Source organism: Xylocopa sonorina, chromosome 13 (assembly GCF_050948175.1).
Source record: "Xylocopa sonorina isolate GNS202 chromosome 13, iyXylSono1_principal, whole genome shotgun sequence".
NCBI lineage: Eukaryota > Metazoa > Arthropoda > Insecta > Hymenoptera > Apidae > Xylocopa > Xylocopa sonorina.
In genome coordinates this window covers 4,895,809-4,910,399 of record NC_135205.1, presented here as the reverse complement: position 1 = coordinate 4,910,399, position 14,591 = coordinate 4,895,809, and the positions used below count along the sequence as shown (strand labels likewise).

At 40.5% G+C, this 14,591-nt stretch overlaps 2 protein-coding genes across 3 annotated transcripts; both read left to right on the top strand.

Annotated features, from left to right (window-relative positions):
- Nucleotides 1-2,201: 2,201 nt before the first annotated feature.
- Rsph4a (Radial spoke head protein 4a) lies at nt 2,202-5,345 on the top strand. The gene is made up of 11 exons (XM_076906134.1): nt 2,202-2,320; nt 2,431-2,623; nt 2,717-2,934; nt 2,996-3,083; nt 3,299-3,547; nt 3,891-4,013; nt 4,096-4,249; nt 4,325-4,470; nt 4,550-4,773; nt 5,012-5,202; nt 5,284-5,345. Exons 1-11 carry the CDS (start codon nt 2,202-2,204, stop codon nt 5,343-5,345), a joined length of 1,767 nt encoding a protein of 588 aa, XP_076762249.1.
- A 2,557-nt stretch (nt 5,346-7,902) lies between these two features.
- On the top strand, nt 7,903-13,816 carry LOC143430122 (uncharacterized). 2 transcript variants are annotated; one of them, XM_076906123.1, is made up of 5 exons: nt 7,903-7,932; nt 10,991-11,312; nt 12,328-12,561; nt 12,632-12,867; nt 12,934-13,816. In XM_076906123.1, the coding sequence occupies exons 1-5, from the start codon at nt 7,920-7,922 to the stop codon at nt 13,158-13,160; spliced, it is 1,032 nt and encodes a 343-aa protein (XP_076762238.1). In that variant the 5' UTR covers nt 7,903-7,919; the 3' UTR covers nt 13,161-13,816. The 2 variants fall into 2 exon arrangements, with proteins under 2 accessions (XP_076762238.1, XP_076762237.1); XM_076906122.1 differs by lacking the exon at nt 7,903-7,932 and adding an exon at nt 10,101-10,137.
- The last annotated feature ends 775 nt before the right edge of the window (nt 13,817-14,591 follow it).

Genomic DNA, 14,591 nt, shown 5'->3' with positions numbered 1-14,591 from the left:
ATTCGACGATCGAAAATCCACCGCGTGCCGCGGTTTCAACCTCCCCTCTCGCGCTGACCGATCCTTCATTGACGAATTCGTCCGATGACAAATCGTGTCGCACGTGCGACTAACTGATAGCAGCTCGAGTTTCTGTAATCCACGCGATCCCGTAGCCACCGGTGGCCGATTAGCGAACACGATTGCATCCAGTTAATTAGTGCGTGGCCGATTGTTAGGCTCCCGTCAGGATTTCGCGCCGCCTGAAATCTGCCCGCTCTATCGATTTTCCTTTTCGAATTGGAAACACCACGACCATTGACAGTGACGGATAGGGGACGAGAGTCTAAAGCTGCTAGTTTGGACGTGGATCGCCCGTTCGCGATGACAAACGGAGAACGAAAGTCCACGAGGATTGTTTATAAACGCGATTAATTAAAAATAGAAATCTAAAACAACGATTTGAATATTAATTATTGGCAATGGCGAACTGAACATAGAAATCTTATACGCGACTTGATATATAATTTGAAGCAATTATGTTAGATCAGTTTATCGATGAAAACGTGATGTTTTATATGTAACTATTGTTTCAGCAACTTGTTAAATAATGTACACCTATGTCTCTCTGACTGACTTGTCGCAACTGCTTTCTCAGAATCTGAGTACATCAAACAAACATTCTGCAAACGAATACAAACATACATGATCAATAATGTTTGACAGATGGACCAGTATGTGTACGATTGTGTCGTGCGATGCGATCGCTCTCAAACATCAACGTTACGTGGGCCATTAACGTTGCGATGGACGATATCATTTCTCCGTAGCGTGTCTTCATCGTAGAGTGCTTTGTGTTGCGAGTTGTCTTAACACAGCCTGTCGGTTGTTCTCAGTTAAAAGTTGTACACAGATCGAAAGAGGAGCGTCGTGTTCTAACAAATAAACACACATCTGAAAGTGAAACCACCAAACAAACGTGGTCCTGGATCGTAAACTCTGCGGTAGCGCCGGAGGCGTCGATATTTATTTAAATAGCAGATATTTCGGTAAAGTGTTCGCGTGAAATTCAACATTTTTAACTTGGTAAAATTCTTTTTCTCCCACGAACCATCTCCAAAGCTCTTCACGAAATTAAAACTTACGAGCAGCTCCAATTACTTCGAGCCCCATAATTTTCACTTCGTATCATACAAATCCACCTTTCCGTGTTTTAACATTAAAGATTAATTAGCTCTAGATTTAATTGATTACACGTTGTACTCGCAAAATAAAATATATCTAAGCGTTGATTTTTCAATTGTATTTTCGTGGTTTTAATTTCTAACTTCCTCTTGCGAGACCTCTGTACTCTATTAAATGTGCCATTTAATGTTACGTCGATTGAAATGTTCTCCGTCGTTGTTATTTCAAGAGAAGTATCATACAGATGATATTGAATCGAGCTGCGCCGCTGTTTATCGCTCGGTTAGCTCACTTTTTCCGATGGAAGGACACGTGTCCTGTCGTAGAGCGCGAAGGATGGGCGTCAGAGGAAGCAGCTAGTGACCTCGAGAAGCAACGTTTCTCCGAAGCCGATAGACGATAACCGTGCTCCAGGATGCAACTAGATAAAAAAAACGAGGCGTGCGATTTAATTCCATTGAGATAGATGGCCATTCATGTCCGTGACACGGTTCATTCGTGGCTGCTCGTCCAGCGCCCACGTATCGACGAACAAACTTCAGCGAATTCGTAGCCACCGAAAATACACCTCCTACCCTTCCTCCCCTTCCTAATTTGATAGAAGCAATCGTCGACGTAACGAAACGCACGATGATAGTCCGGTATCTTCGTTCCGAGCGAGCTAATCGTTTCAGGAAACAGAAATCAACGAGAGATCAGCGTGGCGACGTTCACACGTCCGCGAGCTTAATTAATTTCGTGTTGATTAGGAACGTTTTCGGTTCGTTAATGTAATTGGGTCATTGGATAACGCTGTCGAAACTTGGTGGCCACGGAGTGAATGAACTGGCGCCTGATTACACGCTGGAAACAAATGAAAAAGTGAAAAAAAAAAGAAGAAACAGGATATCCATTGTCCAATTGCCTGGCACAGTTATAAAACGATGACAGTAACGGGTTACGTTTTTGCTGGGCGATAAAAATTGAACACTGGTCGCGCGAGGGAACAGAGAAACGTGCAGAAATTCGTTCATGGAGGAAATAGACCGATTTCTAGGATGGCGTACAGCTATAATATCGAAGAAGTACCACCGGATGACGTGCCTCGCGTGGAGCACGATGTACGACGCGCTAAGAAGTTCCTTCAGAAGCATAGTTCGGAGTCTAACGATAGTTTGTGAGTTCGTCGAGTTTAAACAATTGTCTCGACTTAACGTAGTAACCTTCCCCTAATTTACGATAGATGTTTCAGTAAAGAAAAATGAATATTCCATTTGTATGATCCAGGTACGATCACCTAACGGAAGTGTTGGCCAAGATTCTCGCGGAAAGGCCGCAGAACGCAGTGGATATTTTCGAGGAGTACAGCAGAAGGGTGAAAGAAGAGAGGTTCAAGACTCGAGACACTCATCATCTTCGAGACGTGTACGTTCCACCAGCGCAATACGAAGAGGCTAGGAAGATCGTCGAGCTGTTCAAGGTGCGGACAACCGCCAATTAACAATTAAACAAGCCTTCGTCCGAGTTGGTCGTTATTTGGTCCTGCGGTTTAAACGTTCTACCGTAATTGCAGGACGTTCAGGGGATCTACGAAGGGGAGGGCGACGAGAAGCTGGACGAAGCGGAGGAGGACGAAGAGGGCGATCAGAAGAAGAAGAAGAGTGTTCCAAATATGCTGGATCTTTTATACTATTTCGAGCAGACTAACGTAGGAATGCCGCGTCGAGAGATGGTGTTGATCAATTTATCTGTTCGAAAACTGTTGACTGAAGCTCCTATAGAAAATGTCAGGTACCTGTACGAATCTTTGTAACAGAAAAAAAGAAACTAACTTAGTAATTCGATGTATCAGATTTTGGGGGAAAATCCTTGGAAGTCCAAAGAATTACTACGTGGTAGAAGCAGACTTACAAGCGGAGGAGTTAAATAACAGATTAGAGGTATAAAATGAACTGGAGAGTAAAGAACGGTAAATTAACTTTGCACATTTTCCCAAATGAAATTATTAGACATTGGATACGATCGTGTTCTTTAAGTGCCTAGAAAAATTTGCTTAAATTATAAAGTACTACGAGGCCACGAGGCTCGAGGAAATTAATTGCGACGAGAAAAGAAGGTAAAACGGTTTCTGAATTAACGTCATCGGGGTTCGCAGAGGATGGAGGAGGAAGAGGAACGGAAGCGTGCAGAGGAGCGGACGAAGGCGGAAGAAACGGCCAGAACTGAGAAAGAGGCTGCTGAGAATGTGGAGAAAGAGGCGACGGAAGGCGGCGAGGGAGCGGAGGCAACGAAAGAAAAGGACGAGGAAGGCTTGAAACTCGTCTTTCCGCCTCTGCCTACGCATTCATGGGTACCACCACCGGAAGTGCCGTCGGAGAAGATCGGAACTGGCACGAATGCCAAGGTACACGCAAACTTCTTTAGCTGAGAGATAAAGTTTCCCTCGAACGAAGTAACGATCAACCAGCAATAAGTACGAACAAATACGCACAATCACTTTGAAATATAGTCAACGCGAAGTGAACGAAGAAATTGGATACTCCGTAATTAATTGTTTCTCATTTAATAGTTAATAAAACGGGACGATACCATCGGGCAACATTTAATTAGTCAACGAGGAACGGCGCATTATACACGGGACAAACTCGAGCAATATCTAAAACGCAACGTTGCACCGAATTAATATGCGACGCAAAATACAGCTCGTGTTTTCCTGGGCACGATGCTAGTAGTCGACTTTGTTCCAGGTGTATTTTGTATGCAACGAGCCCGGTACGGACAAGTGGATCGAACTGCCACCGGTTACGCCGCAGCAGATAGTAATTGCACGACAGATTGTCCGCTGCTGCACCGGAAATTTGGAAACACCCGTACGTGTCCGTTGCCCCTTTCGAGAGGAAACAAAAAATATTTTAAAAATCGTCTCCCATATTCGAATTGCTTTCGTCGCAGCTTTACACGTTCCCTCCGTTTCCTGGAACAGAAAAAAACTATCTACGAGCCCAAATAGCCAGGATTAGCGCGGCCACCCAAGTCTCGCCGATTGGTTTCTTTACTTTCGCAGGCGAGGACGAAGAGGAGGCGTTAATGGAAGAAATCGAAGAAGGTAACGTTACTTCGTATCGATCTCGAAGAGAGATCGCGAGAACTATTTCAACGCTAAAACAAATTACGTTTGTAGGAGGAATATTGACTGAAAATGCGCACTACGATCCTCTGCCTGTTAAGGAATTGATAGACCGCTCCATGTCGAACTGGTGCCATCACGCGCCGTACATATTGAAACAGGGTCGCGTTGCGTGGTGGAATCCAAAATCAGAGGAGGAAGTTAGTTTTAATCCATTAGAAAAGCGATGTTCAGACGTGGATAGAAGCAGACGATACACTTGAGGTGTTATTCAATTAGGAAATAGGAGATGAAGAGGAGCTAGACGAAGAGGAGGAGGAGATGAAAGCTGGGCCCGAGAGAGAAGTTGGTCCACCACTTTTGACGCCTCTGTCCGAAGACGCAATCGTGGATTCGATAATACCGTGGAGAGCCTTGCAATCTAGCCACGTCCAGCCTGATCAGGCGGTTGCGTTAATTAGATCGAACATTTGGCCAGGAGCGTTCGCGTTCGCCTGCGCAAGGTGCGTGCACTCCGCTTCCTATTCGATAATGATTTTCCATTAAACGGAAGACGTGTTCCGCGGTATTTATGTGGTCGACGAGTATAAATTCCCCGTGGAGTATCGAAGGAATGGCGGCGACGAGTCGTGCGAAACGAGGGGGCGGTTTTATCGCGGGACGAATCAACCGGGAAAAGTGGAATTATAGCGCGTTAAAGGGAAATTACGCTAATGTTACTTTAATGGTGTCGACCCGCAGACGTTTCGCGAACGTATACATCGGCTGGGGCCACAAGTACCTCGCGTATAATTACAGTCCACCGGTCATGCCACCTGTACAAGATCAGTATAAAATCGGTCCTGAAATCATGGAGATTCAGGACCCCACTTTCGAGCAAGAGGAGGCCTGGAGGATTGCTCATTTACCGCCTCCACCAGTTATACCAATGGGTAAAATCAGTGGGATTAACCGTATAATTGACAGAAACTGGTTTACTCGTTGTACGAAAGAAATTTAATTCGTTTTTATAGGGGAGGAAGAGGAAGCGATGGCGGAAGAAGAGGAAGAGGAAGAAGAAGAAGAAGATGAATAAGCTAGATAACTACATTACTGAAAGAGCAAGGATGTATGTCTACTGGTGAAACTGATGTACTCAACTGTTAGTACACTTCGCGAATATACTTATAGTTTATCGAACGGATCAGTTGTGATATTTAGTTATATCGAGAGATGCAATGTAATAATATACATATATTAGTATTTAATAGAAAGCAATGTGAAGAAAACTACGAGCGACGTAAAATAAATCTGTTATCTTACGAGACTTCGAGACTCGTGAATTGAAGTACCAATCGTGCACAAAGTAGATGTGTCGTCATATCGGGAATGATTAAAGAAATTTAAAAATATGTGACTCACTGCAAAAGATAAGTAGAACAATTATTAGTATGTAGGACAAGGAAGAAAGATCAGGACTATGAAATAAATACCCCTTCAACGCAATTTTGTCACAGTAAGAGCACTGCGATGTTACTTGTTATATGTTCGTTCAAGAATTTCTTTATTTCTTTTCAATATAAATTATAAATAATATAAATATATAATATCATACAGCACAAGTAACATTACAGTGCTCTTACTGTGCAAATTTGTGTTGTCGAGATATATATTTCAATAGCTTTATTTCAATTTAATTTATATTACCCGCATTAGAGGTAAGAGAGAGAAAGATATATAAGAACGCTATAGGAAAGAGTGAGACAGATGTTACAACCCTTCTGAAGAACCCCTGGCGCCATCTCTGTAAAAAGTGCTCAAACTGTTCGCTCAGCATTATCGACAGCGAAGTGAACTACTGAGAACTACTAGCGCCATCTCTACAGAGAGTACTGAAACTAATTACCGACCTGGTTTCAGCTTTCTTCCAAGAGATGGCGCTAGTGCTTCAGTAGTTCACTTCGCTGTCGATAATGCTGAGCGAACAGTTTGAGCACTTTTTACAGAGATGGCACTAGGGGTTCTCGAGTAGTGTAGTAACATCTGTCTCACTCTTTCTTATAGCGTTCTTATATATCTTTCTCTCTCTCACCTCCAAAGCGGGAGATATAATTGAATAAAGTTAAGGAATTTCTTCATTTAATCAGCAGTACTCTAAAATTCTGTGATTAAGATGAGAGAGAGAGAGGCAGAGAGAAGGAAAGGGAATGAACAAGGGAAGGATAAAATATAAATATATGCTCAAAAGCAACAACAGTAGAGAACAAATGAAAAAAGCGAACGATTCTAATTGTTAACAGAATGCACATACAACTCACTTCATAGTTCTAACAACTTTCCATTGATTTACGTGAAACATGCCTGCGTATCGTTTGTGCTTGCCTTTTTATTTACATTTCAATGCGTTTAATTAACATTAATACGATGTGTTATACGTGCTCGATATTTAATTTGTGAAATAGTCATAGGAATCTATCTGAAATATGTTTTAACTTAAAGTACACGGAACATGTGTACAGGACTACAAACAGCAATGCCGAAAATGCGGTAGCTACTTTCACTAGCGTACCAAACCATGCGGCTTGCATGGTGTACGCGAACATACAAAGCCAGCGCGCATACAAAAGTAAAAGTAACTCTACTTTCCCTTTCTGTACGTACAGAACTGGATCAACTGGGTTTTATTTTATATTTATTCAAGAACAGTGTCCCTATGCTCTATCGGTAACTCTATTTAGCGGCATCTTTACCATATGCGTGCTCACGTGATTATCACGTGGCTACTGTTTAAATTCCATTTGAAAATAATCGAAACGATTCATTGTATATGTATATAATCAAGTTTATTAAACTTCAGGGAACCGCAAAGCCATTTTAACGACTTCAAGTAATACTTAATAAAGTAAAGTAACGAAGTTAAATGAGAAACATTAAATAAAGAAGGTTGTATACAAAGTTTGTACATCTACGCTCCCAGTTTTGAATGATGCTTAGAAGAATCTTTCCAGAATTTAATTTTATTATATTTTTTAAAACAAATCCACTGACTTGTAATATGCTATCTTTCGACCCTCTAAAGGTTTAAGTTAATTTTGACACCAGTGTATTTTTATCGTATGCAATTCGACTAATGTAATTCTATAACTAGTGCTAAAGTGTTTCCAATCCAATATAATACTATCTATATTTTAATATCAGATGTTCTATTATTCGAGTAGGGATTTTTTCAGGTACATCGTACGTATCATCCTGGACACGTACACAAAATCATTTACATTTATAGTGGGCGCTGCATAACCGGGTGAAGGAAGGGACCAGGGAAAGGTAGGAGACTTACCTTTCTCCTAAGATGTATGCTAGAAACTTACTCGTTTCATTCCCCTGCAATACACGCAACTAGTGCGATCAACTCATCAAGACACGACCATCTTCCTCTTTGCTCGCGTATGCTGTATGTATTCGCGTGACGATAAATTAGTCCGTTTCACTGTATCGTGTAATAGCCTGTGTGATCCGTGGTTACGTGACTTTTTCAGTCGAACTCCGACAGTTTATAGTGCAGTGCACTCCACTCGTAGATGTGCCTCGAGTGAAAGAAGTGGTTCCGTTAGTTCTGCGCAGAGAAACCAGGAAGCGGATCGAGGAGTGCGAGGAGGATTTTAGGGACGAGATGGATTTGACAGGTCTGTGTTTTTTTTCATTTCGAGAAGTACACGGTGGACAGGTTATCGCAGTTATTTTACGACTAGACGTAAACCCGCAAGTTGCCAAGTTCAATTTCCGTGCCAAGCGATGTGCTGTTATTATTGGAGAGTGTGATCCGTTTCAAGAGGAGTATTCTACTTAAATAAAACAACAGTAGTAGTTTTGCACCGATCGATCGATTTCTCTTTTGAGTCAGGAGTCTGAAATTTGATCAATTGCCATACGCATTGATTATATTTCTGTTGAATATATAAGACTGTTAGTTAAACACTCTTCTAATTCTACAATAAAACTTTACACTGTACAAGTTTTTATTACTTTTAAATAGTTGTAGCAATCATTTGTGTCAAGAATGCTTCGTGAATCTATTTCACGCATGAAACTCATTCAGCAAAACATTAATGAGTTTACTCCAGAGTGCGCAGAAATTGTGGTTTGTCGGTCACGATTTTATCGGCACCATTCCAGAGAAAATAACCAGACAAAGGCTCTGTTCTTTTTCCTAAGCGATGATTTCACATTTCTTTAAGAGCGTTAAAGATGCACACAGACAAAGAAGAGAAAAGTTCGTCAAACATCGCTGCCTCTCCTAATTCTATGAAGTACCAACTCGTCAAGGTTTCACAATGCTTAGCTACCTTGTGCCTTCTTGCTCAAAATGAGTATACATATAACATTTTTGCCTTCCATCGAACATAAAAATTTCCAATTGTCTCTAACGAATTGTATTAAAATAAAATTAAATGATTTTTTTTTAACGCTCAGCTTGATGATATAATTAAATGAAAATAGCAATAGTTTTATTGTCAACGATATTTAAGTAATACACGTTTTTCAACGACTATTGATCTATACTCAGCGATGGCTCTCAGAAGTAACCTAAATAGATGGATATTTCCAAACCATACTTCAACGACACACCTTGCATCCATCAACTAATTATATATAAGTTCTAAACATGCAACACTTCATCTAAGCGCAACTAGAAACTCGTGTCCTCGACTTACTTTCCTCAACTATCTAACTTCGAATGCAGCACATGTGCAACTTTGTTGGAATCGTTTGAAGTCCGGCTCTTTCATGGTTCTATATCACTGTGCGGTCTAATGGAACGTTAAATCGAAATGAAATGATAACGGAATAGCGTATTGGAATATAGTTAGGTGAAAGCAATTTTTTGCGCAACAAATTCGATGACATAATGTCGATGATCTGACTTTCTACTGTGCGCGAGTAGAGAATAAATGAAAATACTTTTCGGTGCGTTTCGCGATAAGTGCTAAATATAAATGCTGGAATAACAGCAGAAGAAACTCTGTTTATCCGGCGAATTGCGTTGCATAACGTTCAAATTGCGATTGAGGCATGTTTATTGCAATTACCGAGATGAGCTGATTTTTCTTTTTGCAATGGTCTATACTTTATTGCTCTGTAATAACGCGCTTGGTTACTGCAGCAGACTGGCTGTCATTTTGAAGTCTGAACAAGTTGTAACCGTGCAGATTATAATACCTTCAATGTTTCGCAATCTCTTATAATAGATCCTTTGTGAGCGATAGTTACACGGAAGTGACTCTAATCCCGTAGATCATCCTAGAAGATTCCACGATTCATATGAGCCCCTCACATTCGATAATTAGGACGTGTACAATGCTTAAGCCTCGCGATTACGTATCCTACCTCAATAAAAAATGGCCAACGTGGTTTAGGATTATCCTTTGCACGCGTAAAAACGTGCAATCTATTTGGCATTAAGTGTGTCATATGTTAGATAAAATTCTGTTATTACATTCTCCTCTCCTTAAATCATTCTGAATTTGATTGGGATATACCTGATAAAACGAGTTCCAATTGACCTTTAGCATATGAAGAAATACTCTTAGGAGACGACGACCGTTCGAAGTTCTTCAAATATTCTCGCGAAATTTTAATACGATACTGAAGTTCTCGAGACGGTGGTATTTCTCTAAGCGAACAGTTAACTATTGTTGAAGCAATCGATCATCGGATTAATCGCCTATCTTTTAGATCGCAACTCGATGGTACTCCCAATACAATGGACACGTCGTATTTGATTACGTCTGATTATGGGCATCTGTCTTCTTATTCCTGTCGCGTCCATTGCACAGATGTACCCACTTTCGATGGTTCTGAATACCAAATGAATTCCGCCGTATCGTATGGTAAAGATCACCCACACGCCGTACGTGGTTCGTGTCGCGAGCCTGTTCTACAAAATCGTCGAACGGGCCACAGGTTTTGTCGAACAGTGATCGAGATGCGGAACAACTTTATTCTTACACATTGGCATTCTTACACACTTTCGCGAGCTGTAAAATTAACTTCGAATATATTAGTCACAAGAAGAGTCTAAAATGATTTTTGAAGAGACAGGATGTTCGCGAGTAAAGCAAGGATATATAATATAATAATGGACCAACCAAGTAATTGTGAGATTCTTGATTTAAAGTAGCACATGATCATAGCAGTTGAAACTACCCACCGTGAAGGACAAAGCTATTCTACAGTAACAGTGGACATAAAAAAAAAAGCTACTTTCTGTATTATATGTAGTAACGAATATAAAATAAGATCGATTATATTTCGTGTCTAGAAGAGTTAGAACTTGCCAGATAATTTCGTACGATATGGCTCACTGTTAACACTGCAATTAACGTGGTTCAAGTTTATCCTTACGTACGTGAGAACTCGCAATCTATTTGGCATTGAGTACATTACATTGCGAACGAAATTCTTTTATTACATTCTTCTTTCAACTCCTTATATCTCCCTGTAGTTTAGGCTTTCAGAATATTTCTTACACGCATTTGCGTTCTGCACAGATATTCGATAAGTTCAAAATTGAAACCCTTTGTAACATCGACCCATAAATTCGCCACACTGCACATCCTGCATCGGAAATTACGCGTGTCATTATAGCGCAGGACGTCAACAGAATGCAAAGAGTTAAAGTACTGCAAAGTATCTCAGTTGAAATGAAATTTCTTCATATCAATATTTTACCTCTCAATTCAGATACCGTTGAGTCAAAATTGCAAACGCTGCTCAAAGATGGAGCAAACAGTTTCATGGAATTGGAATGGATGCAACCAGAGTTCCCTCCTTTCTTCGATGAGAAAAAATTTTATCTCGGCCAACGGATGTTCTGCAACAATACTTTCACTATGATGATTGCCAAACTGTGCGGCCTGCTATCATTACTCGCTGTACCATCGATCAAGGACGTTTTAATGTTCACCAGACAGAGTGGCACACCGTGCGCCGCGTTCCGAAGATACGTATCGACAATTTTCCACACTTGGGTGTGGTACGAAAAAAAGCCAGATGTGGAAAAAGAGTAAGTAAATCTAACGAGCCCACGTACTCATTTACCTTTAATCATACAGAATAAAACGTCAGATATTCATTATCAAAGGCAATTATTTTATCGATACAATTATTTTAGACTTCGATGAAATAATTTCGAAGGTAAATTTTTACCATCTGACCCGGTAGCTTGCTAATCCAATTTCTTGGAAACGTGAAACGCCTGAGAATAACGCATCCTTTAAATAAGTGTCTATTTTTGTCGTCTATCGCTATTAATAACGAACTTTCAACAGCTGTTGGTCATTACTTGCCACCGCATCCACTTTTTGAGATACAGTCGCGAGTACACGGGCCCAAAATACGTCTGGGTATCTCGATTTGTCGACGGACCCTATCGAAATGTCCTGCGCACGGCGAAAATACACCTTTGAGAATCGGTGGAGGCGCGTCGTTCATTGGCATTCGAGGAACCGCGTGGCGCGTGCAACGCCAGTATTCCAATCGATTTATCTTGCCGAATGTATTCACCAATTGACGAGAAGCCGAATAAACTCGGGTCTGGGGAACTCCGAAATGCCATGGTCGACACGTGTACCATCAAACATTTATCGAATAAAATTTAACTTACTAGGTGAAAATGGTACTAAGTTCTAATTTAATTTTAATAGAAATCTCTTCTTGCAATTCTTAATGCAATTCTTTCGCTAATTTATAATTAAATTTCAGTAGGAATTTGTTTTTCTAACTTTCAGTATATGTTCTTCTAATTCTCCAAATATAAGAACTACCACGCGAGTTAGATTTCCTTTGTATAAGTATTTTCAATGGTTCGTAAGTTACCCTGTTTCGAAATCATTCAGATATTCAGAAAAAAGACACTGCAGATGGAAATGAGCATACAGAAGGATTCTCCGTGCCCCGAACATTGAATAAACAGGAAATCGACGCCACGAAGTGAATCGAACGCGGCTTTTGTGTTCGTTCATAACAAGTCTCTGGGTAAGGGCAATATTTTTTTCTCCTTTTTCTTTTTTCCTTTGCAGATTTCTCGAGTCGCTGAAAATCGTGCGGAAAAAACACTGCGTGGCGTTTCGAAGAAGCCTGATGGCGGGTCTGAGCAGAGTCTCGCAACTGGACATGGCATTGGCCCAATTCGGATTCATGGGTTTCACCCTCCTTAGCGGTGATTATCTTGGGGTGAACTACAGTTCAGAGGAACTCGAAGGATTGGTTCACTTTTGGCGAGTGGTTGGCAGCATGCTGGGCATGAAAGACGAGTTCGTGTGCCAAATACGTATCTGGAAAGTGTGAGAGAATACGAGGGAATAAGAACATATTTCTTCGCAGGTACAACATTTGCAGCGGAAGCGTCGAAGAGACGCGTGCTCTTTGCAGACGGCTTCTAGACGAAGTCTTTCTCCCTGGGTTCGCCAGCGATGACAAGGATTTTAATCAGATGAGCCATACCTTAATAAAATCGCTCTGGCCTGTGAATCCATACATGGATTCAACCGCTTTCATCAAGTTTACTTTCATTCTGGCGTCATCCGCCGCCACGAATAACAATCACTCGCTAAAAATAGGTAAACTTTTTCTATCTTAAACTTATCAATAATTAAATAATTCAATTTGCACTATAATATTTCCAGATCGATCAAGTATGCCGTGGTACAGTAGGTTTATTCTCAATCTTCAGTTAACAGTTCACAAGTACTTGCTGCCACCCACGTATTGGTGGTCCAGATTCTTCAGAACGTTCTTCAATGGGCAAATGCGATTAGCTATGTATTTAACGGAAAAATTTCCGTTCCTGGCGTTCTGGAGTTATGGCGTGAAGAACTCTTACGTTGATATATACAAATATCGCGTCACCTAAGCCCAGACCGATCGTGTTATCACATAATCAAAAGCAGAACTATTGCCATATTTCTTTCACCCAAAGTGTACATAGTTTGACGTAGAATGGTTACACCAACGTATGACGTTAAACCTATTAGAAGTAGAGCGGCATAATTTTTTATATTTAAACGTCAAAGGCATAGTAATATAAGGTGACGAAGCTCAATGTAGAAAGTAAGGTCTAGCGCTGTGCTCAATTTAATCCTTCGATACCTGTAGAGATATATGAAAATGGTCGTGTAAAGATTAGTTCGTAAGGTTGTATTTAAGATTTTGTACTAACTATCTGGCGCAAATACAGATACAGTAAATGATAAACTTGAAGCGTTGCTATCTATCAATTCTTCGTGTTAATAAATTAATCGGGTCGGGAAATTAGTTAAAGAGTGAAATTGGTTTCAAACCAAAGACAATGACCCATCGAGCGAGCATCATCTTTGCTTACACGAAAACCTTAAAAACTGTATAATTTTTCTGCTCGTCGATTCGTAATTTTAGAAAAGTCTGCCTTATCTCTTTGCATCATGGCATCTGGTGAGTGTTCTTTCTTCAGACAAAACTGCAACAATACTTTCGCGCAGATCATAAACCTGTCGTCCGACGCGTATTCTGTTCATCTTCGCGGAACAACACGTCAGGAGTTCCGCTCCTCGTTTACACGCGCTTTAAATTGATTTTCTGCAAATATGAATATTTAATTAGAAGATCACCTTTTAATCGGATCGCAAATTAGCGTGTGCGGCGCGACTCGAGCAAACGCCACAAGCACTGCTTGTGTCTGGAACCAATTAACCTTGAATGCTGCATGTGACATTGTGACATTCTGACAAACACAATGATAGAACAGATGTGGCTCATCAGATAAAATACGGCGATACGTTGAGCAAAGTATTAATACACTATAAATTCTTGACTTTTAATGGAAACACCGACGGGGTCGAACCAACGCCCAATTTTCATCGCGTTCCATTTTAATCAATTTTGGCACAAATTCGATAAAATTCTTGTATAAAATAACGCACAAAGAGATCGAAATTAATCGTGCAATACAATTCGCGATCATAACCCCCGAGTAACTGCCCTCCAATCTTGGGGAATTGTGTTATTTCTTTGGTAACTTCCGGTCAAGATCGTCCTAAATGAATGCGCGCAATGTCGAAACAATAATGTCGCGTGTCACCAGTAATTTTGCAGCGGTTTGTGGTTTGCTAAGTTGAAAGATAAATAGTGGTTTGCGTAGTTCACAGTTATTTCACGGACAATTCTTTTTTCCACTGGAATTACAGAATAATTTGTGCACTTGATAATCTAACGATTCTCTTATATAAGAAAATATTCATTTCCTCTCTGAACGATCGTAATTTTCATTCCAATTAAAAATATAGTTATTATATTCTTTCTAAGAAAA